The sequence below is a fragment of the Coregonus clupeaformis genome, chromosome 1 (assembly GCF_020615455.1).
Source record: "Coregonus clupeaformis isolate EN_2021a chromosome 1, ASM2061545v1, whole genome shotgun sequence".
NCBI lineage: Eukaryota > Metazoa > Chordata > Actinopteri > Salmoniformes > Salmonidae > Coregonus > Coregonus clupeaformis.
Window position 1 is genome coordinate 19,564,557 of NC_059192.1, and position 27,989 is coordinate 19,592,545.

Here is a 27,989-nt window from a genome sequence, read left to right on the forward strand (position 1 = left end):
ATGAGAACAGTGAAATAATCAGCTTTGGCAGAGCCTCCATGACAGAGAGCAGTTTCAGTCTCAGGGATACCAGTCTGACAGATGGGTCGAGTTGGTTTCTTAAGGGGAGCAACTTGGGCCAACTTCAATTCAGAGGAGACTCAGCCAGGGGTCAGGGATGAGTTGATGAGGGAAGTGAGAAGGTCTGGAGAAGGGAAGAGGGGATGGGATCTATTGGGCAGGTTGTCGGGCGGCTGGACATTAGTCAGAGGATTCCATCTTGAGAGGGGAGCAAGAGGTCAGGTGTAGGGTAGTTCTGTGTGAGTAGGCTGAGTGAATGAGGAGCGGATGTCGTCAAAGTGGTTGAAAAAGTTGTCTGCAGAGAGGGAAGAGGATTAAGCAGGGAGGAGAAGGTGGAAAATAGTTTCCCAGGGTTGGAGGCAGAGGCTTGGAATTTAGAGTGATAGAAAGCAGCTTTAGCAGCAGATACATAAGAGAAGGTAGAGAGGGAGTGGAAGGATGATAGGTCCTCCAGAAGTTTAGTTTTCGTCTATTTTCCAGCTCTGTGCAGTGAGTCACTCAGCCAAAGAGCAGGAGGGGAGGGTTGAGCAGGCTGGGTGGAAAGGGGACAGTGGGAGTCAATGAGGCGGAAAGGGAGGCGAGTAGGGTCAAAGAAGCAGAGTCAGGAAAGGGAATGATTTGGCAGAAGGAAGAGATGATAGGATAGAAGAGGAGAGAGTAGTGAGAGAAGATTGTGACAGCGCATCATCATCTGGGTAGGGGGAGAGTGGGTAGGGTTGGAGGAGAGAGGGAGAGAAAAATAAACAAAGTAGTGATCAGTGACCTGGACGGGGGTTGCAGTGAGATCAGTAGGCAAACAGTCTAGTAAAGATGAGGTCAAGCGTATTGCCTGCCTTGTGAGTGGGAGCGGACAGGGAAAGGAAAGAGGTGGAAAGAAATGAGTCTAAGTCAGGAGGCTGAAGTCACCCAGTACAATGAGTGGTGAGCCATTGTCTGAAAATTTGCTTATCAAGGTGTCAAGCTCGTCGAGGAATGCCAAGAGCACCTGGTGGGCAATAGATGACAACAATGTTAAGCTTGAGTGGACAAGTGACAGTATGGAATTGAAATGAGATGGACAGGTAGGAGAGAGGGAAAAGAGAACATCTCAATTTAGGAGAAATGGAGTAGCCCTGTGCCACCACCTCGACGACCAGATGCTCTAGGACTATGAGAGAACACAATCAGACGACAAGAGAGCAACTGGCATAGCAGTGTTCTCTGGGGTAAACCATGTCTCCGCCAGGGCCAAAAAGTGTAGGGATTGAAGGGCGACAAACTGAGATGAACCACAGATTATTAACCACAGATTGGCAGTCCCAAAGGCTGCCAGGAGAGCAGGAAGTCCACATGGGTTATGTGCGCAGGGTACACTAGATTAGAAGGTTTGCAGCCAATGGGTGGGGAGCGTCTGTAAAACCTACAGGGAGAGGAGCGAACAGGAATAGAAATCACACACACTTGACAAAGCTATTCAAGAGAAAAATGAGATAATCTGAAAATAACTAGGTAAACTACTCAAGTGAGAGAGTTGTGTGACACCTTCCTTGAATAACTCAGCAAAACGTCTTCGCTAACACCCGCTGAAAAAACAGGGGAGACTGAAGTGCTAACACTAATTGCTGATTGCCCTGCAGAGGTGAAAAACACACTGCCGGCACTAATTGCTGATTGCCTAGGACAGGTGAAACCACTCCCCCACCATCTACACGCACACGCACACGCACACGCACACGCACACGCACACGCACACGCACACGCACACGCACACGCACACGCACACGCACACGCACACGCACACGCACACGCACACGCACACGCACACGCACACGCACACGCACACGCACACGCACACGCACACGCACACGCAGGCCATGGGTGCGTTCAGTTCGATTAAACGTTTGCTACGTTGCGTCACGGTTTGTACTGAATGACACATTTCCAATAAAAGGTGTCCACTGTTCTTCAACAGTATTTGAGGGTAAGTTTGGTCTGATCAATATGTGTTTGACCATTTGAAATCGCAAAACTCGTGCAGCCACACCGTCAACCGTGCGCATCCCAGGACAGGACATGGGAATGACAAGTGAAGTGAATAGGGGGCGGTACTAACTCATGATGCAATGTAGGCTACAACTGCAAATTTTACAATGGAAGTGAAGTTACAAATTGAGGTAGGTGCTAATCATTTAGTGGAACAATTAAACAACACTTAGCCTACATGTTCCATCACCACTCAAATCATAACAACATGCAAGTTGTTGACAATAAGGATGGAATTGAACCTGTGTGAAAATGACACGCTTTGTCGTCAATTTACCGCCACAACTCGACTGAGCACAACAAAACAAAAACTTTTATGGGGCACTGTCCGTAACTAATGTGCTGGTGAAACACTGTAGCCTCAGACATTCCAATGTAGGGACAGTACATTGAATCTGCTTATGGTAACTACCCAGCGGCTATTGTCCTCCTCCACCGCAGCAATTGGGCTACTACCAATACAACAGCAGTACATCCTAGTCAATGCTGCTGGGCTGGCGTTTTGGGTTCAGCTCTTCATCTCAGTCAGCAACATTCACAGTTTCGTTACTCTTCGTGAGGGATGTACCTTTTGAATTGAATCGCCTTCGAGGATACCGGACTTTTACCTTGAGTTACCAGAGCATTTGCCTACATTTTTGGTAAGTTACGCAAATTTGCTGGGAAGTGTAGCTAAATCTTGTCTAAATGAAGAGAAATTGGCGTGCACGTGCCACATTTGCTAATCAGAACTAGCTTCAAATTATTTGTGATTCTTTACTGCGTTTGTAACTTTATCGATTTTCATACTATCTGACTACATTTTTCGGGGTGTTGTATCTCGATGATTAAAAACATTAATGGAATTTAATAATTAAATAGAGGAACCTCAATCTATGTTATGTAGCCTACGCCCAATTTTAATTATCAGATTTCATTGCTGGATCAACTAAATGAATAATTTGGTCAGGACAGGTGGTCCCTGCCAATGCTATCCATGTTTGAATTGACCTAGTCTTCTCATTAATTGTAAAATGAAAGTGGGGATTGGTAACCCAGAGGACCGTGCATCCTATGTACCGCCACTGTTCTGTCTTGAGAGGAGAAGGGGGTGTGTAATTATTTAGGTAGGACTATTCCAAAATTCCCTGAGGGTATCACCTTTTAACCTTTAGCCTTTATGTGATGTTTATGCGGTTGTCCTCGGACCTCTTTCCTCATCTTCCTTCTGGACATATTTCATGTTTCATTGGGAAGAAAAACATCAACAAATCTAAAGTAACTTTTTTTTCAAATGGTGTCAGTGAAGATTAAATGATGGCTGACGACGCTTTCTGCCTGTCAGTTTGTTCATATTGTAGTGATCCTCACTATATGAGCCCTATTGGTGCGATGCGTAGGGTGTTTGCCTTTCACGCCAGCGACCCGGGTTTGCTTCCCTGCCCCACCGCTCGCTACATTGTTGTCAGAAGTGGGATGGCATCTGAGGCCACAGCCTGGACGTGAGGGGGCTGAGTAGTCGAAGCATGTGCCTTCCCGTTCGGGGCGGGCAGTGTAGCTGTCCTCACTTTATGAGTCACATTACAATTTCCACCAAGTGGGTTAACCCTATTGGAGCGATGCGTAGGCTGTTTGACTTATACACCAGCGATCCAGGTTTGCTTCCCTGCCCTGTCGTTCACTACACTATAATCACTAGCACTCTATCCAGAAAGGCATGTATTTGTGGTGTTGGCACAAGTATGGTTAAATGGTTGGTTGGTTGAAACCATGGTGTGGTGGTTAGAGAGGAATGCACTGAAAGAGAAATCCACTGCATTTAGCCAGTTGATGATTCCAGCCTCCAAATCCAGCAGTAGTCCCTCTTGAACCAGCCCTCTCTGTTATTCCACACAGGGTCTCTGTTTCCACTGGCGTCTGCTGCCCTGTCTTCTAATCAATTCCGTATGATCCAAGGTCTCTCACATGAAAAGCATCCTGTTTCGTTCAGTTCTTTGGGATTTCAATGTTTTGGACCTCAAATGATTATATTGAATGGTTTTGTACATTGGAAAAACACACCAACCAACACACTGCTTTTAAAGTTTACATACACATTGTCCATTTTCACCAGTCTTTCTTTGGAAGTTGTGTGTTCTACTTTAAAAAATTTACGTTGTGTTGACCGACATTTCAACGGCTTCTAGGGTGAAAGAATGTCAATCCATTGTTATCACGCGACATGTCTTTCTTTTGTGACCTCCTAAGAGGGGGATTCCTTCTGCCTTTGCTCAGTCGGCTGCACTCTAATTCTCACCCCATGGGAGTTTTGGTTAATCACATTCCCAGTGAGTCATCACTTGGATGAGTTGAGAAATAATCCCCATTGAATTAGCCCAACGTTGGGCTTTAGTTTTCCCTTAAAAATGACCCTCATTAGCAAAGTAGTACCACATTTGGAATTGTGAAGTTGAACATCTGGCGATCATTTGAACAGTATCTGTAGGTAGGGCTGTTGTGGTGACCGCATCACCACCACAGGCCATTCGGTTCCTCTCAAAACATCTTGAATAGTGTGATGATGCCCAGATTATATCTGTTTATGATTTGTCACGCTACAGCACCCCAAGGCTATGTAAAGTTAATATTTGTATGATTCATACCATCTTAAAGTAAAAAATTAGTTGTTATTATTATTTGGATGCTTGCCGCAGGTTAATTTTAACACTGCGTTACAATTGCCTCCAACCCAGCAGCTATGGGAGAAGTTCATGTGCCTAGCAAGAGACAACAAGTGATAAGTCAATCATGTCAATGTTTAGCCAATTTATAGTGATCAAAATTATGCTAGTTTGAATTCTTGGACATTAATGCTCAGGACGGGTATAAGAAAAATACAGCTGATGGGAAAAGTTACTTTAACACCTAAAAAGCAAACATTTGCCCAGAAAACGTGCAAATAGTGACCTGTTTAGCTATAACTTTTCAAGCAGGGAGAGAACCTAAATAGGTATGAACTGAGTGAGTTCATACCATCACTCTAGCTCAGGGATGGGCAAATGGCGGCCCGCGGACCGCCCTCGGATCAGTGTCCGGAAGGAACTCAGTCGGGGTCTCAATTTACTGTTGCAAGGTAGAATACACAAGGTGCAATTTTGAAATTTGGTTGTGCATCAGCAGTTTCTCTTATGTCAGTCACTGATATTTACTCAGTTAGCCCAAACACTTTTTTAGATTGCTAAGTTAGTTAAGCTGCCAGCTATCTAAACTTGTAGTTATCATGGTTGAATTACCGCCCGGGGGGACTCCATTGATTTTGTTAGTCAGTCTCACTCCGATATCATATTAAAAACTGGGAGGGGAGGGGGCCAAGTGTTTAAGGATGCTATGCACATTCAGAAAAGATCACCTGAACACCTTCCTAATATTGAGTTGCACCCTTTTGCCCTCAGAACCGCCTCAATTTCTCAGGGCATGGTGTCAAGTATTCCACAGGGATGCTGGCCCATTTTGACTCCAATGCTTCCCACAGTTGTGTCAAGTTCGCGGGATGTCCTTTGGGTGGTGGACCATTCTTGAGACATACAGCAAACTGTTGAGCGTGGAAAAACACTGCAGCGTTGCAGTTCTTGACACAAACCGGTGCGCCTGGCACCTACTACCATACCCCGTTCAAAGGCACTTAAATCGTTTGTCTTGCCCATTCACCCTCTGAATGGCACACGTACACAATCCATGTTTCAAGGCACCAGGGGTAGGTAACCCTTTTCCTGGAGTGCCGCAGGTACTGCAGGATTTTATTCCAACTAGGCACCACACCTGGCCAACTGAGCTAATGGATCAGTTTAGTGATTGCCTAAATTCAACACCTGGTCTTTCAGGTCGGTTAAATCAAAAACATGAAGTGCCTGCGGCACTCCAGGACCAGGGTTGCCTACCCCGATCTACAGTGATTGAAGTGGATTTAACAAGTGACATCAATAAGGGATCGTAGCTTTCACCTGGTCGGTCTGTCATGGAAAGAGCAGGTGTTCTTAATGTTTTGTACACAGTATATATCATGTATCCTCTATCATCATACAATCATAACTTGTTGTGCCATGAGCCTACATCAGCAGACTAGATTTTGTGCCCGTACATTGCTCACATTACAAAGAACAAGATTCAGGCCGGGGTTCAATCCGATCGCCCCTTTTCGGCTAGGGAATGCATATATCGGCTCAATCAGAAATGACCTTTTAAATGTCAGTTGTAAATGACCTTTAAACATCAGTTGCTCGCTATAAGGTGGACCTAGCATCTCATAGCCGTCCCACCTCTACAGGAGGTAAGCTCCCACTCAGTTCAGTTAAAGCTATTCTCTGTCCTGACACCCCAATGGTGGAACCAGCTTCCCCCTAATGCTAGGACAGGAGAGTCCCTGCCCATCTTCTGAAAACATCTGAAACCCTACCTCTTCATAGAGTATCTTAAATAAGACCCCCCCCCCCACCCCCCCTTTATTGAGGATAGATGTACTTACAATGACTGTGATGTGGTTGTCTCACCTAGCAATCTTAAGATGAATGCACTAACTGTAAAGGTGTCCGCATGCTTCCCAGCCGAAACAGTTTGGAAGAGTTTGCGCTGTGTAATGACGACATTTTGTGACGTTTTAGTTCTTTTTCGACTTTAGGACGTTTTCGAGTTCGGCTACCGACTTCGGTTGTTTGGGCACATATATTTATTTCTGTCGAGGCAAGCCGAAGTCTATGCCCCTTCGTGAGTGATTGGTCAACAGTAGGGATTCTTCAGTCTTTGTTGTCATTCAAAAAGGGACAACTCGTTTTCATGCACATTCTTTCTTTGAGAAATACTGCACCAAACAGCTTAGTTGGGTGTAAAATTGCACGACTAAGATCTCCTCTGCAAAAACATAAAAATTAATAACTCAAGAAATCTGTAAATGTAGATACATTCGAACTATTTTGAGGAAGTGTATACTGGCTACGGCAGCTCAAAATGGATAACAGTACTATTGCCTCTTTTTCTCATTTTTCAAGCGATGGTCTTTTAAGGAAATATGCGAGCACACTCGTTCGCCTAGCCGTGTTCGGCACCAGCCGAACTGAAGCATGCCGACGCCTTAAGTCACTCTGGATAAGAGTGTCTGCTAAAGGACTAAAATGTAAATTTAACACGGATCGGAATCAATCTCGGCCTCAGTGTGAGACATTTGATTTCTCACAGTCTCACAGGAGTGTCATCTTTCTGGCAGTGTGTTCAGAGTTTCTGGTTTGGTAACTTGGGAGGTGTGGCACCTGTGGTTCAATTTCACAACACAGATACTTTAACCATCTCTCAACCTTGTACCCAACCAACAAAAACACCATCACAATCCTGAGGTAGCTGCAGGGATCTCCACATCCGGTAGGTAGGCAAAATTAAACTTTGTACAACTAACTGGTTAAAACGGTGAAGAAATCTCTTAAGGAATTAAAGAATATCTGTCCATTGTCAAAGTCTTCTATGACACATCCTTTCTGATAAAATTAAGCATACATTTTTTGATTCATCCAAATAGCCTCTGCATAGATTCACTCTGACTACAGATAGTGCTGTGATACTCATGAAATTTGGCAAACACTAATACAAATTGATATTCAAATACTTCCCTTTGTAGCCTATTGAGCGTTTATGCTAATTTTTAAATGGTTATAGTTGAAAAAATAAGCATTGTATCAAAAAAGCTGTATACGAGCAACCTATTCCAGACAGGTCTGCACGTTTTAAAGTTTGTATGGCACTTCTGGCGTAAACAGTTCAAGACTGGTTACAGTCCAAACTTTTGCCATGTTAACCTATGGCCATTGGAATGCATTGGCATTTATGCAAATATGGTTGTAGTGTAAAAAGTATCAACGATTTTTTTCAAGCAACCTGACCAGTTCAGTAGCCAAGCATTGTCAAACGTTGCAGATAGAAATGCCACACACAGAGCTGACGTGATTCCTTATTCTACGTTTGCCAGAGAGGCATTTTTATTCTACATAGGAATATGCTATCTGACCATTTCAAAACGCTGTGTCCTGCTGATTGCTCCCCCGGTCTGGGCATTTTAAAGTTGTTTTGTAGCTTTTACGGTTTTGGTGCTACAGGTGGTGGAATTTTTTACCATTAAAACAAATGGCCATTTAACATGCATTGGGATTGATGCAAGTATGGTTGTGGTGGCAAACTTTTTGGTAGTATCCCCAAAAAAATAATCAACCACCACATAGACATGCCGCCTGCACATTTTAAAGTTATTTTGGTGTTTATGGTTTTGGCGGTACAGGTGGCAGCAGAAGTAGTAGTAAGACTAGTAAGTATGTTGGATCTCTAAAGTTGTTCTTGCTTTCAGCAAGCACACTTAAATAATAGTAGCAATAGAAAGCTGGGATCAGTAAAAAAAAAAAAACATACTCAGGGCCGTTTCTAGCATTATGTTGGCCCTAAGGGAGATTTGGTTGCGGGCCCCCCCACCTCTTGGGCAAAATATTTTAGTGGCCCCCCTCTTGGTGGTGGCTGAGAGAGAAATAGTGCCGCTTTCAAGTTAATGTCCTGCAATTCTACACATTTTGCCATGGGGTGTAGATATAATGTTGCGGTTTTCAGGACATTTTCTGCAATTCTACACATTTTCCCATAGGGCAGTGATAAAATCCACAACGACCATGTTTTTCACTCAGTTTCCACCAGTTGTTGACCATTCTTCAACTCGATCGATCACAGTGAGGTCAAACAATGGTAACGGTGAGTTTTAAAAGCATGATGGGCTACTTCCACCTGACCAAAATAATTAGACAGCCATTGATAACTGATGATGGGAGTGCATCATCTTTATCTTCAGCATTCCGATTATTTAAATTCAATCATGAAGTGTTCAATAGTTTTTTTTTGCGTTTACATTGATGTCAGAGTGATAAGAGGGAAAAGCAGGTTGGCATTTAATGAGATGACTCATGTACTGGGGGCAGCTCTTCAGAGTGGTCACTAGCTGGCACAGCCTCAGTCATAACCCTAACCACACTGCTAACCCTAATGCCTAACCCTAAATTAAGACCAAAAAGCAAATGTTTGTTTTTAATGAATTTCTACGATATAGTCAATTTCGTTCAACTGCTCAGTTCTGACTCCAGGGCAGGACTCATGACAACAAACGTTAACCTGCGAGAGACAATAGACCGCTGAGAACCAAGCCGTTATCGACTTGAGGGCTGTTGGCAATTAGCTAGCTTATCAACTTGCTATGTGTCAACTCCATGTGTCTTTCTTTAACGCTGTCTGTCACAAAGGTGACAGTCTTTGTTGAAAAACAATGAACATAATCACTTTATTGGGGTAAAGGCCGCCATGTAAGTCCTACAGCTGCTCTGGTTGGCTGCTGTCTTATCCTGACTGCCCAACCCCTCAGGCCTCAAGTCAATGTCATTATGTGTTTGTGTCTTCCAGCAGTGCGCTCAACCCTGAATACCAAAGGAGAGGGAGAAGTCTAGCTCTGAAGATGTTTGATCTACAATAGTTTCATCACACCCTTCTCAACAGAAACCTAGTCTGTGTCAGGACCTGATAACTGTAGAGGTAAGGACCGAAGTCCACTTGTTATATAAAAAGTACAGTATTGAAAAGGGTTTGCGTCTGTTGTCTCTGCACTATATTCTCCATGATCTGGTTTCCTCCCTTGAATTGCACCAAGCTGTGATTTGACCTCCAGACCACTTTGTTTGTATTGGCATGATTGAAGCTCAGCCGAAAACAAAAACTTTGATCTGTGGACTGAGACTGTTGATTTCCAAACTCTGCAAGAGAGATCAGAGTTACCTTAGTAGTAACGGGGGCCCAACGCTCATTGCCAGTGAGGGTGTTAAGTCTGTTGCACTCCCAGCTTTCCTTTGCTTTGAGGATTCATGTTTTTCCTTATCCAACCAGTTAGTTTAGTGTGATTCATGGATCAGAAGAGTTTCCAGAGGATAATAATTATTTCAACAACTTTCGGAGTAATTACCTTACTCCCTGTCATAATTATATTGTCACACAAAGTTACTCTACAGTTGGTGCCTTTCCCGTGGAGCAACAACACACTGACTTTTGTTAGAGATTAAACTGAAAACGAACACGCTCCGATCACGAGGGACTTGTTTTCTGTCATCTGTGGAATATCAAAGCTTTTAATCAAAGGGCACAGACAGCCAGGCAGTCAAATGAATTAAATTGTATTAAGAATTGATTCCATTTCCAAACGAATGAATGGATTGCTTGTCTTTCTTCCATTGGCTAAAGTGATTTTCTTCCCTCTCAGAATGTGAAGTTGTGCCTTGAAAAGAGGCTGCTTGCTCTGACGCGTTGATTTACTGTGTGTCTGCTGTGTGGGTGTGAGAAGTTGGAGGGCCACTAGGCCTTGACTACTAGCTAAATTGACCCAGAATCAAGACCCAATTCTCAACCATAATCTTCTCTGGACTAGTCCTCCCGAACGGAGGCCTCACATTCCAGCTACCCACGCCTTTTTACAGCACAATTTTCTGCTGCCATCCTCACTAGTGATGTTTTGGACAGCTGTGTGTTTCTTATGAGAGGTGACAATTTCTCAAACTTCTGGAAGTTGTCCAGGTAGGAGAAAGACTGGAGTGTCATTGAGGATTTAAAAAAAGCCTCCATTCATGCAGTGAAGGCCCCCCCCCCCCCAAATAGCGTCGGGAGAGACAAAACAGAACTAGGCTGTGATAACTGACAGCATGATGACAGTCTCAACAAAGTTAAAGTATTTGCACAAAATGAAGCACGTGGGTTGCAGTTGATCTTAAAGGCCTAGTGAAATTGAATTGTTTGGCCAGCCTAGTCTGCTGTTGATGAGAAGAACAAAGAAGTCAAAGAAACTTGGCTTATGTTATGGTCATTTCCATAATTCTGTTACCTATTTTTCAGAAATTCTGTTACCAATTTGGTAACAGAATTTCTGCTATTGAATTAGCTACAATGAGAAATCATAGTCACAAACCACAGTTGGGTCACCTGCTACTGTAGTCCCTTCCACTGGCCTATTCTTATGTTCAGCTGATAACTGTTTCTTTCTCTGTCTGTCATCTGGTGGTCAAAGTCTGGACAACCCCTCCCCCTCTGTCTCTCTCTTCAGTTAACGTCATTTCTCCCGGCTCTTACTGACACCTACCCATGAGCCCCCTCTTTCTATTTACTGTAAGCAGCATCCTTATTCACTGAGCAATGACCGTCACCGGACCACATCTGAACCAATCATAGACCTGTATGTTTCACAAGTTTGGAGAGTACAGTTTTTTACATTTGAGTCATTTAGCAGACGCTCTTATCCAGAGCGACTTACAGTTAGTGCATACATTATTTTTAATACTGGCCCCCCGTGGGAAACGAACCCACAACCCTGGCGTTTGCAAACGCCATGCTCTACCAACTGAGCTACATCCCTGCCGGCCATTCCCTCCCCTACCCTGGACGACGCTGGGCCAATTGTGCGCCGCCCCATGGGTCTCCCGGTCGCGGCCGGCTACGACAGAGACCACTGCGCCACTCGGGAGTTTAAAACTGTAATGTAAAACAAGTTGAGTATAGTCCTGTAGAGTTCAATACACACACAGGAAAGCACACTAGAGTAGAGTACACTATAATGTACTAAACTATACTGTACTCTACTGAGCTCTGATTTGACGTCCAAAGTTGTGAAACAGAAGTCTGGCTGGTTCAGATTTGGTCCATTCCGGACCAACCAAATTTGGTCTTGTTTGGTGCCGGAGCTCATTAAAATAATAGTGTGTAGTATAATATCCAAATAGGCAAAGGAGTATCTTGCATATGTCTACCTTTTTGTGTACCAATTTAGGATACATCACCATTAAAACACCATCTCTAAGGGTAGAGAGATTATTTTTTTTTTTGTATGGGCTGCGTCTCAATCCACCGCATCCACCTATGTTGGCCTTCCGCATCTGCGGTGGAAAGTGGCAGAGGGTAACCCAGTACCGGTAAAAAAAAAAGAAAAGGGGGTTAAATGTGTAAATATTATAATTCCCAAGATCGCTTATCTCCTAGATATAGGACAGACACTCCAAAACCTTATTCCTTATGATAAATGTTTTTACTGTCTGTTTTGCCATTTATGAATGTGTTATTCAATGCGTTTCTATGGGCTATAGCAATAAAGTCCAAATTCAATTCGAAATCAAATGGCTGTTTAGTACAGATCAGGGACCCATGATGACATTTCGTTACCGCAATTCTTTTACCAGGTGTAAATCCACTTCACTCACTGTAGTTAATAACCAAAATAGATTTCAAAGTCAAGGTGTCATGTTAAATCTGACACCCCATTCTTTCTAGACATTTTTAAAACTTAATTCTGAGCAGGTATTTTAAGAGTTTTTGGAAAACCATGGTCCATAAACTGAGGGAGATTTTACCAAAATTCTCTGACCAAACTTTGCATCCACAATTCTTCCAGTAAATGTGTATTTGTAAAAACGTTATTGTAAATTGTTGAAAGTAGTCCTTGTGCATACAGTTGTATGGTTTGTTCAACTTTGAAATCAGTGGTTTTTGTTTTGGCATACATTTTAAGTGAAAAATCTCAGCGCAGATTTTTGAAATGGCCCTTTGTGACAGACGGTTCTGGTGCTAATCTGCATTTTTCCTGTTGTCTTCTCTTGCTTTTCTCAGATCCAGAAAGCAGGCATACCAGTTAGACTGGGGAGGAGCGAGCCAAGGCGTCAGTGACTACCTTGCTGTCACACACACCCACACTACACTTTGAAGAAGGGTTTGTAAGCTCTTGACTCTGGATAGTTCTGTCAGGAAATTCCTCGTTTTGCCAAAGTTCACCCTTTCTCCGGGCTGGTTTGTACAGCTGGAAAAGCTTCTGTTTCCACATCCGTCTGGAGGAGCATCACTGGCTGTATGTTCCTGATCAAGGCTATCCCATCCACCACCTCTAAATGCTCTGTGATCTGAAGCTTCTTGCTGGGGAGGGACAAAGGGACCTCGGGGAAATTCAAAGCGTTACTATGGCATCTGAGGACATAGGAGATGCTGTGGGTCGTGCGACAGTGGTGGACTCTGCCTTATCAGCCAGGACCAGCAATAACCATGTCTCTTCAGACTACGGCATGTCTCAGAGTCAAAGCAACACACGTCCACGTTCTCACCAGCCAGAGGTTAGCCACCAGGGCAGAAGAGACTGCTGCTCACCGATCCCTCTGTATTGTAAGTTATCTTATGATAGTGGGGAGGGGAGGTTTCTGGATGCAGGATGCAAATGCTGGGATTACTCTAACCCTAAACATGCTAGTGCTGTAGCCCAGCGAAGTGCCACATCTCTGGGGGAGAGGGGGACTGGAGTGTTGGGTTCCAGTTCCACCCAGCTGTGTCTGACATGTGATCCAGTGGAAAGTCTCTCAGCCTGCCAGGAGGCTGACTCTGTCTGTGGGAGCGCTGGGACTGAGACGGAGCCTCAGGAAAACCAGTCTGAGAGGAGAACAGAGGGGTTTTCTTCTCCTGCTGTGACTCCCCAGGCTGGTGCTCTGCCAAAGGTGAGCTACTCCGAGGGCTCTCCCTGCCAGCTGGAGCACAGCACGGCTAGCACACGACTGCCCTGCGGACGCAGCTTTAGGAGGAGCAGCCTGCCAGTGGCGTCTCAGTGCCACTTCTCCTGCTCTCCCACGGGGGAGGGAGGAACGGCAGGAACACCAGCCAGGACTATCGATGCCCGCTGTTGGCACTTCCTGAAAGATGGCTACTCCAGCCTAGAGAGACTCAACAGGAGACCGAGAGCCAAGGTCTCCGTGGAGAGGTTCTTCAGGAGGGCCTCGCTGGATACCATACTCTCCTCCTCCAAGCAGTCCACCAGCCCCCAGAAGAGCGACGGTGGCCTGTCGGACAGCGAGTTCATCCGTAACAGGAAAGAGCGCTCCACCGTGCTGGTGAGGAGGTACTACAAAAACAACCGCAAGGTGGAGAAGTCTGTGTGCACGGGCACCAACGCCATCATGAGGTCTATTCTCTTGGGACACATAGCAGAGAGGGCCTGGAAGGCTGTTTGCAAAAGGACCTGGCACCCCAGTGAGAGACCCATCGTGTCAGTCAGAGGGCATGGCGCAGGGCCTCTGACTGTCAGCCTGCAGGGCTACAGAGGCCTGCTCAGATACCCGGGGGCCAGACTCTCAGAGGTAAGCATCTTTGTTCTTCACACCCAGGCTACAGGTTTCATGAAAGAATCCTCTGTTGTCGGAGCTCGCTGCAGCGGCCTTCTCTTATGAATGTGTTGGTTTAGCTCCCACACACGACAAATCACCTCCTTCAAATACTGTAGTTGTGCAAGTAGTACAATCTTGATACATTCTGCAAATATTTGTGTAATGTGCAGTTTTTTTCTCATTCGGCTTCAGCAAGTCAATCACACCCAACTAAAACACAACAAATCATTGGTTAACATATTTATTTATTTTTGTGTGTAGTTTGTCTGTTTGATTTTAAATGTTTCGCCTCTTACGCTCTGCAGGGAGAGTCATACGCAGAACCACACAGTCACACGGTCTCTTTGTCCACAGTAGTCCGCAGCAGTGGAAACATTATTCAGGCCCAGTTAGTTCTGGTCCCAATATTATTGACAGCCTGAGCTACCATTGCATTGAAGTTATTGCCATGGAAATCAATAATATCCACAGAGTGAGAGGGGGAGAAATGCCTGGTTCAGTGTTATGGTTAATTTCCTATGGAACACATGTGCCAAATTCAGCGTGAGGAGTTTTTGCGGTGCCGAGAGGATCTGTCAAAGAGCGTTTAGACGAATAAGGCCGGAGAAAGAGCATCTGGCTTCCAGTCTCCCTTGGACGTTTAACGTGCTCTGCTCCGCTGAGCGTACATACGCCACAACAGAGCAATCCTCTGTGTCGACAGAGTCTGTGCTGTGGTAACTAACCCTGCCGCTGCAGTGGTTGGAGACGCAGGGTTTTTATGAGTCCTTTGTGGTGCAGAAATATGGGCTGCGTTAAGTCTAAGGCTCGCTCGCGTCTTGGCTAATAATGAGGCCATTGAAAAGGGTAATAGTCAGGGCGCCTGTCAAAACACCATCTGCACTATTCCTATGGCGTTACCATAGGAACCAAACAGAATGGTCACTGATTCTTATGCCCACCCCCAGCCCCCACTTGAGTTTCTGACTATACGATAATGAAGTGGAGTTTTCTGTGAGGAATTCCAAGGTGTCCAGTGTTCCTGTGTTTATTTCCACAGCAAATGAGGTGAGGTGAGCCAAGGCACACAGGATTATATAGTAAAGGGATCTTAGCAGGGCAGCGTTGGAGTAGTGAACTCAGAGAGTAAGGGAAGTCTTTCTGTGTTTAGTGCAATATAGCTGGGCTAGTAAGTTAACAATTGTTGAGTTAGGCAGCAAGCTAGTTTGTTGGTAGCTCATCTTTGTAGCAAGTTTTAATGTCCATTTGCAAATTGACAAGATATCAACCTCCCATGCAAACTTTATTGGTTACTTGCACGTTTCCATGTTGACTTTATTCAAACGAGACCTCCTCAGTAGCTTTTATTTGCTTCTCTGACGTGGTCAGAGAGCAGGTCTGTAATTCGTCACCATGAGTGTGTTTACCTGTAAAAAAAACACTCCCAGCTCACCTGCCCTCAGGATCAAACATCCTTAAGATGGTGCCTTTTTATTGTTTGCTCTTAAGGACCCTACCAATTAGACTGGACCAAATCCTTTAATTTCCCCCAAAGCAGTTTTTCATATCAACACTCATCGTCTCTTTGTAAGTTTGCACTTGTATAGCCTCCTGGCAACAGATGTTTTACTAGTGGCCAGAGGGAATGGCGAGAAGAGTTGGTTGCTTCCCGGAAAGTAGCCTGTAAAAATGCTTTTTTCCAATTAGCACTGGTGCAAATACATCTTGATGGAACGGAAATGCAAACTTCAACTGACCTCTTCATGCTCCATGACCCACTGGCTTGTGTAATCTTTGGGGATAGTTCTCCCAAGTGAGACCCAATTTACATTGGCCAGTGTGGGAGTACACGTCATCCTAAGGGGTTTGCATAAGACTGGGATGAAGCTACAGTAAGTTGAACATACACTGCTCAAAAAAAATAAAGGGAACACTAAAATAACACATCCTAGATCTGAATGAATGAAATAATCTTATTAAATACTTTTTTCTTTACATAGTTGAATGTGCTGACAACAAAATCACACAAATGATCAATGGAAATCAAATGTATCAACCCATGGAGGTCTGGATTTGGAGTCACCCTCAAAATTAAAGTGGAAAACCACACTACAGGCTGATCCAACTTTGATGTAATGTCCTTAAAACAAGTCAAAATGAGGCTCAGTAGTGTGTGTGGCCTCCACGTGCCTGTATGACCTCCCTACAACGCCTGGGCATGCTCCTGATGAGGTGGCGGATGGTCTCCTGAGGGATCTCCTCCCAGACCTGGACTAAAGCATCCGCCAACTCCTGGACAGTCTGTGGTGCAATGTGGCGTTGGTGGATGGAGCGAGACATGATGTCCCAGATGTGCTCAATTGGATTCAGGTCTGGGGAATGGGCGGGCCAGTCCATAGCATCAATGCCTTCCTCTTGCAGGAACTGCTGACACACTCCAGCCACATGAGGTCTAGCATTGTCTTGCATTAGGAGGAACCCAGGGCCAACCGCACCAGCATATGGCCTCACAAGGGGTCTGAGGATCTCATCTCAGTACCTAATGGCAGTCAGGCTACCTCTGGCGAGCACATGGAGGGCTGTGCGGCCCCCCAAAGAAATGCCACCCCACACCATGACTGACCCACCGCCAAACCGGTCATGCTGGAGGATGTTGCAGGCAGCAGAACGTTCTCCACGGCGTCTCCAGACTCTGTCACGTGCTCAGTGTGAACCTGCTTTCATCTGTGAAGAGCACAGGGCGCCAGTGGCGAATTTGCCAATCTTGGTGTTCTCTGGCAAATGCCAAACGTCCTGCACGGTGTTGGGCTGTAAGCACAACCCCCACCTGTGGACGTCGGGCCCTCATACCACCCTCATGGAGTCTGTTTCTGACCGTTTGAGCAAACACATGCACATTTGTGGCCTGCTGGAGGTCATTTTGCAGGGCTCTGGCAGTGCTCCTCCTGCTCCTCCTTGCACAAAGGTGGAGGTAGCAGTCCTGCTGCTGCGTTGTTGCCCTCCTACGGCCTCCTCCACGTCTCCTGATGTACTGGCCTGTCTCCTGGTAGCGCCTCCATGATCTGGACACTACGCTGACAGACACAGCAAACCTTCTTGCCACGGCTCGCATTGATGTGCCATCCTGGATGAGCTGCACTACCTGAGCCACTTGTGTGGGTTGTAGACTCCGTCTCATGCTACCACTAGAGTGAGAGCACCGCCAGCATTCAAAAGTGACCAAAACATCAGCCAGGAAGCATAGGAACTGAGAAGTGGTCTGTGGTCACCACCTGCAAAACCAGTCCTTTATTGGGGGTGTCTTGCTAATAGCCTATAATTTCCACCTGTTGTCTATTCCATTTGCACAACAGCATGTGAAATGTATTGTCAATCAGTGTTGCTTCCTAAGTGGACAGCTTGATTTCACAGAAGTGTGATTGACTTGGAGTTACATTGTGTTGTTTAAGTGTTCCCTTTTATTTTTTTGAGCAGTGTATGTTTGCTGCGAAGCCCATATAAAAAAATACTATGGTATAAATATTGTAGTATTCACTGTAGTGTTTTTGCAGACTTTACTGTTTCCTGTTAACTATTGTATAAATACTTTAGTGAAAGAACTGTAGTATATACTATAGTAATTAATGTCATTTTTTTCAGATTGTAGTATACTGTAGTATTTACTGTTGTATTTACAGTTAACTATAGTATACTTTAGTAAAATAAATATAGCATATACTATAATTAATGTCAGGTTTTTTCAGATTGTAGTATTTACAGTAGTGAATTTGCTGACATTACTGTAGTATTTACTGTACTGATTTTGTTTTTGTATTATCTTTGACATGGAAGTGGAGGCTTTCTCCTTGAGGAAACCTGGAGAACTACTAAAATAACCTGTAGGAAGGAAGGAAAGATGAACAGAGAGTTGAGCGCTTCTGCTCTTTTCTATAACCTGTACACAATATATGGTCTATACTTGACATGTAGGTTTCTCACGTGTGGGTGGCACAAATTGGGTAATGGGCAGGGTATATGCAAATTAAATACTGTAGTATTTACTATAGTTACAAAAGTGTTTTGGTGGACATTACTGTAGTATTTACTACAGTGTTTTTTTGTGAATAATAATAATTCTATAGTAAGTGCACTACACATGATCGAGGGATACTACAGTTTGGAGTATAGTATTCTATAGAATACTACAAAATTATATTTGCCAAGGGAATTACAGGGGGAGTGAAACATTCCCCGCAAAAAAGGAACCTAGACAAATAGATAGCACACAGCTGTTAAATGTTGTATTTGAATGAACTGATAAGCTTAGCAGTTTTCAGTACATTGTATTGAGGGGGATTTCCAACAGCCTATGACTAATATATTGAAATCTGAACTTTGACATGAACGTGATAATTACACACAATTTTATTTTTTAACTACAGGAACCAAGTCTGCAGTTTTAAATAACAAAAACGACAGTCTTCAATAACCCTCATGTCCGCATCACTTCCTGTCTGTGTGGTAGATGGCTACCACAGGCCCTGTCAAGAGAATAGAATGACATGATTGGCTGATAAGAACACTCACCAGCTCACCAATGTCACTGACCAGGCTTCTCAGTCACAGAGCCTTTCGAGACCGAGAAAAGAGAGAGGGGAAGTGGCTAAAATCTGCTCCTGTAATTGTTTGCCCAGGCCTCCATGGCTTTCTCTAGTTACTCTTAGTAAGAAATAACAGGGATATGATTCGGTAGTATCGGCTCTGTGGATACACACAGTTGAATGTTTCCGTTATGTAGCTGGCAGCTGCTAGCTAGTAGCTACTGGTTGGTTGGTTGGTTAGGTTAGATAAGAAGGCGGCCTTTTTAAAAAAGATAAATGGTTTACATAGAAGAGCCAACAGGGGCAGGTGCTGTTCTAAAGAAGGGTAAGTTTAGACAACTTCCTGCTTCCAGATACCTAATCCTTGAATAAACAATCATAGAAGGCTGCTGTTTGACCAACTGTGATTAGCTCAAGACTATTAAATACCAGGAAATTAATAAGATGTTTTATGGTTGTTAGTTGTGTCAGCTAGGGCTGTGGCAGTGACCTTATTACCACCACACCGGTAATAAGTCATGACCGCAGTAAAATTCCACATGACCGTTTAGTCACGGTAATGTCCTGTTAAGCACTCTGGACATGCTTTGGTAGTACCTAACTTACTAATGACCATCAGGTCCTAATGGCCTGGTGCTCAGGGCTCTATTGTCCCTCTAACCACTCTGACATCAATGCAAATGCGATTGAAAATCAAACACTTATCGTCAAAACAGTTTAGTGCTTTTAAAACTCCGCTCACTGTGATCAATTTGAAGAAAGAAGTTCAACAGCAGGTTGAAACGGAGTGTAAAACATGGTCGTTGTTTCAAAGCCTAACACAAAGAAATGGGTAATGCTTTCTAAGGTAATTTTAAAACTACCAAAGCATTAATTAAAAACACCCATTCGCACATTAGAGCTTATACACACACACAGTGCCTTCGGAAAGTATTCAGACACCTTGACTTTTTTCAACTTTTTGTTACGTTACAGCCTTACTCTAAAATTGATTAAATTGTTCCATCTACATACAATACCCCATAATGACAAAGCAAAAACAGGTTTTTAGAAATGTTTGCAAAAAATAAATAATGAAATATCACATTTACACATGTCAGCCATTTGAGCAAGTTGGGGATGCTCTGGATCGATGCGTACGACAGCGTGTTCCAGTTCCCGCCAATATCCAGCAACTTCGCACAGCCATCGAAGAGGAGTCTGACAACATTCCACAGGCCACAATCAACAGCTTGATCAACTCTATGCGAAGGAAATGTGTCGCACTGCATGTGGAAAATTGTGGTCACACAAGATACTGACTGGTTTTCTGATCCTGATAAGGTACACTATATGTACAAAAGCATGTGAACGCCACAGCCCAGCACCTCCCCAGCAGAAATGGACACACACACACAGAGGAAACTCCAATAGGACTTCTTTGTAATTAGCCTTCATTACAGGGAGGCCTCGGACCATCTCTAGGCTGCTGACTAGCTACGTATAGAGGCAGGTTGCAGAGCCATTCTCCATTCTCTCCCTGCTCCATGGGGTGTGTGTTGCGCCGTTTCAGTGGAATGTGCCGAGGCGGCGTGTTTTTGTCCCAGTTGGGTGATGCAGCTTAAGCAGAGATTAGGGGAGTGTTACACTGTTCTGTTTGCCCAGATGCTCTCCTACACAGAACAGGCTGAGGAGTAAACATGTAATCATTGTGAGGAATCTTCTGTTTCTCTGGGATGTCCAGATGCTTTGTGTTAAGGAATGACACTCAGCTAGCCTATCTGTAAGAGAAATACGCAGTGCATAATTGTCTATCTATTGATTGAGCTAGTCAATGATGTCCTGTAGTCTATTGGCTGGTTAAAATGAATTGATTTGAACTGTGATCATGACAACATCCTTTTCTTTACTCTGCCATTGACTCTGATTTAGGAAACATCCCTACGTCCTAAAAACACATCTTCATAGAGGCCCCATGATGTATTGCACTAAGATAATGTGTGAATACAATACAGATATGCCCCCCATCATCTCTCTACTGTGGGAAAATGGCAGAGGTCCAGAGAGATCATCCCTCTTGTCATGTCCTGTGGAGTGTTTTGGCCCCCTGAGGAGACCTGTGTCTGTGTGCTTCACATTGAGGGTAAACAACCAATATTCTTCTAGGCTGGAGACATATTGGTTTTTATGCTACTGACTAAAGCCTGTCCCATGCTTCCCAGTGGAAACAGTTTATAATGATGCTGTTTTTAGCTGTTATAAAAACACTGATGTTAGAGATACACCTTCCGGAAAATCACAGGGATCAGCACGAAGTCAGTGTTTTTATCTATTTTATGTTCATTTAGTTCTCTAATTAGTCTGTGAGCAAATTAGGTCTCTGCTAATGAGTGTGTTGGCCAATCATCTCTCCACCCCTGCAATGGCGGCCCACTCACGTCCCCAGAGACTGTGGCTAGCTGATGATTTCTATATATTTTTTTCGGCTGTTAGCGCGCACACAACGGTAGGGGTGGGAACTATGGACAGGATTCTTCAATGAAGTGTTTCCTGTCATTGGGACCAACGAGCGAGATGGTGACGCAGCAGTTAGGCCCTACTGTCTGCAGCGCACTACTAGTTTTCATGGAAATGTTTTCACTTGAGAAGTACTGCACTAAACGTCTTAGCTAATGCAAAATTGCGCGACTAAGACCACATCTGTAAAAAAAAAAGTCCATTAATTACATATTTCTTGATTCATCTTAGATTATTTCAGGCTTTTTTGAGGATGTGTACTGGTTATGTTGTTGCTACAGTGGCTCGAGGGACAAACAACCTTTAAATATTTTTTTAAAATCTTGTTTTTCAAGTGAAGGCGGACGCGAGCACAGACGTTCGCTTCGCCTAGCCGAGTCCTGCTAGGAGCAAACTGAACCTATGTAAGCAGAGGACTTTCGGGTGTGTATCCCTGGCCAGTGTCTTTGATATAGAGCCATGACAAACCTCTCATGAACTGTAGCCTCCCTAGAGTAGAGCTTTGCTATTGTTCATCATTCACATGTGACATTCTGTAGGCAAGATAACAAACTCCCACCAGTACAATCTGTTTTTACTACAGAGATGGTGCAATTCTACAGGTTATTTGGTTATCATCTGTTCAGTAAATTTAATTCAGTACTTGTTGATTGTTTACATGAGCACAGGGCTGTGGAAAGTGCGTTCTCATATCCCGATAGGCCTGCAGCATGGCTGCTATTTGAGTGCCATCTGGTGACCACAGGCAGTATTTTTGGAAGCCTTCTTAAGTATTGTTGGCATTTGATTGCTAAAGAACTGGTCCCAAGCCACATTTCTTGGTCGTTATGCAATCGGGATGTCTGGTTTGGTATCAGCTATTTCCTGTCATTCCTTGGCCTGGATCAAAGTGGTATGTGTCCCTGTGTGTGAACAGTGAACACAGTCAGGGTGAGGCTTTATAGTGTAAGTATGGTCTCACCCTGATACCGTTTCCTCCTACTTTATCAGTTAATTTGATCAGCAAATTTCATTCAACATTGTTTAGACCGGCAGCCCAATACTGATATTTTTTTCACTATTTGGTCTTTTGACCAATCAGATCAGCTCTGAAAAAAGATCTGATCTGTGGGAGAAAGTCCAGAATTGGGCTGCCTGTGTAAACACGTTGTGATCTTGTCTGTTACCGTACTTCCATGACTCACCACATGGTGGCAGTACTTATCATCTGAGCCAGAACCTCTGTCGCACTCGCTCCATGGAAGCTAAAGGCATACCCCCCCCCCAAAACGATAACATGAATAGCATCTGTCGTCACCATATGAAGGGAAGTGTTCATCGTGTTGAAGCGTGTTGTACCTAATTGAATTACTGCAGTGCATTTAATTTGACAAAGTATTGATCAAAGGCCTGGATGTGTAAAGCAAGGGTCCAAGGCTGTGAGTCCTTTGTTCATGGGATCACTTTGATGCTCACAAGGCATGGAATGGATTAATTCTCCCACTTGAATGAAATGGATTGAATAAGGGTCTGTGGTAAGTCTGTGTTCCACTCCTGACACACAGGTAGTGAGTGATAAGAGGTTGCAAGACACAAACACAAGTGGAAAAACATGGCAATATGTTCATTTGGGATCAGGGTTAGTATTTTAAATTCTGAATGTCGTTTTAACAGGAAAGCTGAAACGTAAGGGCTTAGAGTGGACATTGTGTGTTGCAGTGTGCACGAGGTGGCAGAAAGCTTTTCAACAGAAAGAAAGCTGAAATACTTAAGGGTCTTTTTCTAAGAGGTTCTCATGGCAACGGCGGGCGGAGCTGGCTAATGAGCAGGATCAAGTGGCCTGACATCCCAGGGTGACATGCTCATCAGCGCCCTACGGTCCCAGGGGACTTAAGTGGGCAGCCATTGCAGGGGTGGAGAGCTGATTGGCCCACACAGGAATGATCAGAGACCTGATTTCATCAGACTAATTAGACATACCAATTAGGTTACTAAATAAACATTGAAAAGAGAAACACTACTGTAAATAATCTGTTAAGTTTGTGCCAAGTGCTTATCCCTGTGATTTTTCAGGAAGGTGAATCTCCAACATCAGTGCTCATCTGTTAACATGAAGGCGAAATAGAGCAGAGGTTTTTGTCATAGGGCAGACATAACTATTCCCCAGGCTAAGTGGTCAGCTAGAAAAATAAAGCATATTCCCCACATCTGTGTTATAAGTAAAATACATCATTAGCGTTCAGCTTTGCAAGTTTCACAAGGTTGTTTTTAATGCAAAGATCAAAAACAAACTGGTGGAACCCATTTTGTTTTTGTTTTAAAAAATTTGAGCTACACAATATATACAAAGGTATGTGGACACCCCTTCAAATTAGTGTATTCGGCTATTTCAGCCACACCCGTTGCTGAAAGGTGTATAAAATCGAGCACACAGCCATGCAATATCCATAGACAAACATTGGCAGTAGAATGGCCTTACTGAATAGCTCATTGACTTTCAACGTGACAACGTCATAGGATACCGCCTTTCCAACAAGAAAGTTCGTTACATTCTTCCCTGCTAGAACTGTAAGTGCTGTTATTGTGAAGTGGAAACGTCTAGGTGCAACAACGGCTCAGCCGCTCACAGAACGGGACCGCCGAGTGCTGAAGAGCGTAGTGCGTAAAAATCGTCTGTCCTCGGTTGCAACACTCACTACTGAGTTCCAAACTGCCTCTGGAAGCAACGTCAGTACAAGAACTGTTCGTTGGGAGCTTCATGAAATGGGTTTCCATGGCCGAGCAGCTGCACACAAGCGTAAGATCACCATGCGCAATGCCAATTGTCGGCTAGAGTGGTGTAAATCTCGCTGAGCAGTGGAAACACGTTCTGTAGAGTGATAAATCATGCTTCACCATCTGGCAGTCCAACAGACGAATCTGGTTTTGGCGGATGCCAGGAGAACGCTACCTGCCCCAATGCGTAGTGCCAACTGTAAAGTTTGGTGGAGGAATAATGGTCTGGGGCTGTTTTTCGTGGTTCGGTCTAGGGCCCTTAGTTCCAGTGAAGGGATATCTTAACGCTACAGCATACAATGACATTCTAGACGATTCTGTGCTTCCAACTTTGTGGCAACAGGCCCTTTCCTGTTTCAGCATGACAATGCTACAGTGCACAAAGCAAGGTCCATACAGAAATGGTTTGTCACGATCGGTGTGGAAGAACTTGACTGGCCTCCACAGAGCCCTGACCTCAACCCCATCGCACACCTTTGCAATGAATTGGAACACCGACTGTGAGCCAGGCCTAATCGCCCATCATCAGTGCCCGACCTCACTAATGCTTTTGTGGCTGAATGGAAGCAGGTCCCCGCAGCAATGTTCCAACATCTAGTGGAAAGCCTTCCCAGAAGAGTGGAGGCTGTTATAGCAGCAAAGGGGGGGACCAACTCCATATTAATACCCATCATTTTGTAATGAGATGTTCGACGAGCAGGTGTTCACACACTTTTGGTCATGTAGTGTATCTTGTTGCAGGTGCATGGCAACAGAGAGGGATGACTTAGAAGAAATGCGCACACTGCTCTTGCTAGTATCACTTGTTTATTGAAGCTTCCGTATCGGCCTCTTGGCCTTCGTCAGAGATTTTTTACATTTTATCTTGACCACCTAAAACATTTAGAATTGATCTCCTTGCGGAAATTCTTGATTACTTTACAATTAGGCCTTTTCTGAATCATGTCCCTGCATGAAGCAAGGCACCACGGTCGACTTGAAGCATACATCATTTCTCCTCATAGAAAAACAGAGACCTTATTACAGGACCTCTGAAATCATGTTCTTGCATTAATCAGACTACTATCGTACAATCGATTTTGAATGGGAAACTCGTGTAATTCCGACCCCTCTGTCACAATCTGTTTTAAAATCAGCTCTTCAATTTCTGATAAGATTTTTCTCATTACCTCTCATTTTTGACGGGCTAGTCATTGCCAAATAAGGGGTGCCCTCATCCCTCCCAAAGGCAAAGCTCAGTGAGCGGTTGCTCCTTCCTTCTCTCTCTCTCTCTCTCTCTCCTTTTTTTTCTTTTTAATCTGGAATCTCCTCATTGACTAGGAAGGATTTTACATCAGTTTGTTTTTATGGTCTGGTTTTCTCCTCTGCATTCTTCATTGACAGCCTGAGTCACCGTAAGTAAGTAGACACATTACTGATGCTGTAACTTTAACTGTAATCTATTAGGTCTGTCAGATGCTTGTGAGTTTTCAGGGGGATTTGAAAACCGCTTTTCTTTCCAAACAGACTTTTTGAGGTAATCACTGTTACGTACGGTGTAATGTGGCATTTAAAAGGACAAGATAGCAGACTAGAACCTTCAAAGTACTAAACCTTACTGTATTGAAAGTTTACTTTCTGTTGTACACTATGGACTTTTTAAGAAATCACAAGTAGCCTACTGTATACCTGGAATACGGTAAGTATGCGAAATGTAACAGCTAGATGTATGACATCATGAGAACCGGTTGATGAGAGAGCGTGGTGCTAGGAGCCGCTGGTAATGGGTTCCAGGTTGCCTCTGCACTCTGGAGGGAACTGGCCTCCTCTCTCTCTCCTACAGTTCTCTCAATGCTGTGAGATTCAACACACACTGTTGTTAGTCAATGTTACGCTACACCTGAACATAGTTAAGGTTTCTCATGCGCTTTATTTGGGGTTATGAACAGTAGCTGCTCTCTCTCCCTCTCTCCTCTCAACATGTGCACATCAATTAAGCCAAAGCTTGTTAAAACGTGTACAATGGTGTTGGGAGGGGAGGGTCTGCCCCTGCATTGGTTAAAAACAGCTCCATGTGAAATTCAATGGGAGACTATGATCGGAGTCCTCCCCTCTTTCCCCTCTCCTTCCGTCCTTCCCCTTCTCCTCTCCTCCTTCCCCTCTCCTTCCTTCCTCCCCACAGCAGGCCAGTCTCAGAGCCCACAGACAGCATCTCTGCCATCGAGCCTCTCCTTCGCCTAGATTAAAAAAGCTGCAGGTCCATCAGTACTGGCCTGGCAAACATTCTAGATCACTCATATACTGAGGCCTGTGCATAGACTGGATATCATTTGCTTTTTCATAATCATTTTGTTGTCACTGGAAAATCTGGATCTTGTGTTTCACACATAAGTGGGGGGCTGATTTGTATGTAAGTATAGGCCTCTTATATGTTCTACAGACTGTTGGGTGTTTCTTTGTCTTCTGAGTTCAGTTAGAGTTTTTGCCTGCCTTCTGAGTTCAAGAAAAAAGAGTGCGAGAAAATAAGTTCAAAGAAGTACCATGTCGTAGTTTGTTGAACTTTCTGAAGGATAATGGAGTTGCTAGGTCAGACTATCAGCAATTGTTGTTAGAGAGTGTTCATCGAACAGATTTACAGGCCCTCTGAGGACCTCTTGAATTGTGGGAACGATTTCCAGTATTGTCAGAGCTGCAGAATGCGATGTGTAGATTGGGTGCTAAGTGCAGTCGCTGACTAGCTCTTCCTGTGTCTCAGACTAAGGCAAACCGTACAGAATATTCCAGAACCGCTAGACACATTTTTACATTTTAGTCATTTAGCAGATGCTCTTAACCAGAGCGACTTACAGTTAGTGAGAGCATACATTTTCATACTGGCCCCCCGTGGGAAACGAACCCACAACCCTGGCGTTGCAAGCGCCATGCTCTACCAACTGAGCTACACGGGGCAGTTACTCACAGTGCAGTGAGTAACCTACAGCCATGACAAAGATGCTGAAGCTACGTCTCCCACTTAAGTTAGTCTACATGTTGTTCCATGACGTTAAGCTGGATGGATCTAGAACAGGATTGGAAAACTGCCACTAGATTGCAGAACTGGACAATATGATTTAGGCCTAGAGGATAAGCGCAGTGCACGTTTTTCATGCTCATAGTTTCCGTTTGGTTTCCAGGAGCCAATACAGAACATTCTCCTGGATCTTTCCCTGAGCCTTTTACATAACCTAGTTCTGTTTTGATAAGTACATCATTCCTTTATCAGGAAAGGTATTCCGATATCAGCCTCTCTAAACAGCATTAATTGCTGCTTTCGATAGGGCCAAGCCAGCGCTCCTATCCTGGGTAAGAGGACAAGGCCTGGCCTGGACACAAAATATTTAGTCAACGCTGAAATAGTCCAGACATCCAGTTATGGAAAGACAAACATTACCTTGTGAAGACACAGGAAGAGTGGGGGGACAGGAGTTTGGGAGAGTCTCTCTGCTGCTTGAAAGACATTACAAAACAGGCTTGTCAGTTATTGACTTTGACTAGAGTGGAGGAGTGCCCGGTGTTCTCTCAGATTGTCCTCATGTTCTTACAGCTACAGTAGGAGAATGACCTTCTGTGTTTACGTCTCTGGATCGTCTGGTTTACACTGTCTGGATGGACGGCTTGGTCGACTGTCTTTATGCTGAGAGACTGTAGCTGCAGTACGGTGCAGGGTGGTCTGGTCTGCAAGGGATGTCATGAATACCCTGTCAGCTGATACGGGAGCATACACGTGAGGCGCTGTCTCTTTTAACCCTTCCTTAAAGAGTTAGCTGGGACGTATCTGCCTGACTGGATCCTGACGGATCCTTTTCTCAAAGGGTTTTATTGCCTCTTTTTTTTTTTATAGCTTTTTTGGCTCAAGTTTTACATATCAAAAGTCAGTGTTTTT

General features: G+C 44.3%; 2 protein-coding genes across 2 annotated transcripts in view; one reads left to right on the plus strand and one right to left on the minus strand.

The window, feature by feature from the left end:
* LOC121534941 (protein FRA10AC1 homolog) overlaps positions 1-27,729 on the minus strand; it is a 73,537-nt gene extending 45,808 nt beyond the window's left edge. The window contains exon 1 of the transcript XR_005994716.1: positions 27,498-27,729. The gene's annotated coding sequence lies outside the window, so the exon portion shown is untranslated. The remainder of the gene's footprint in view (positions 1-27,497) is intronic.
* Positions 2,553-27,989, plus strand: part of LOC121534627 (1-phosphatidylinositol 4,5-bisphosphate phosphodiesterase epsilon-1) — a 77,124-nt gene continuing 51,687 nt past the window's right edge. Inside the window, exons 1-3 of the mRNA XM_041841237.2 lie at positions 2,553-2,723; positions 9,514-9,642; positions 12,748-14,252. Coding sequence (XP_041697171.2) covers positions 13,023-14,252 — 1,230 coding nt within the window. The 5' untranslated portion in view covers positions 2,553-2,723; positions 9,514-9,642; positions 12,748-13,022. The remainder of the gene's footprint in view (positions 2,724-9,513; positions 9,643-12,747; positions 14,253-27,989) is intronic.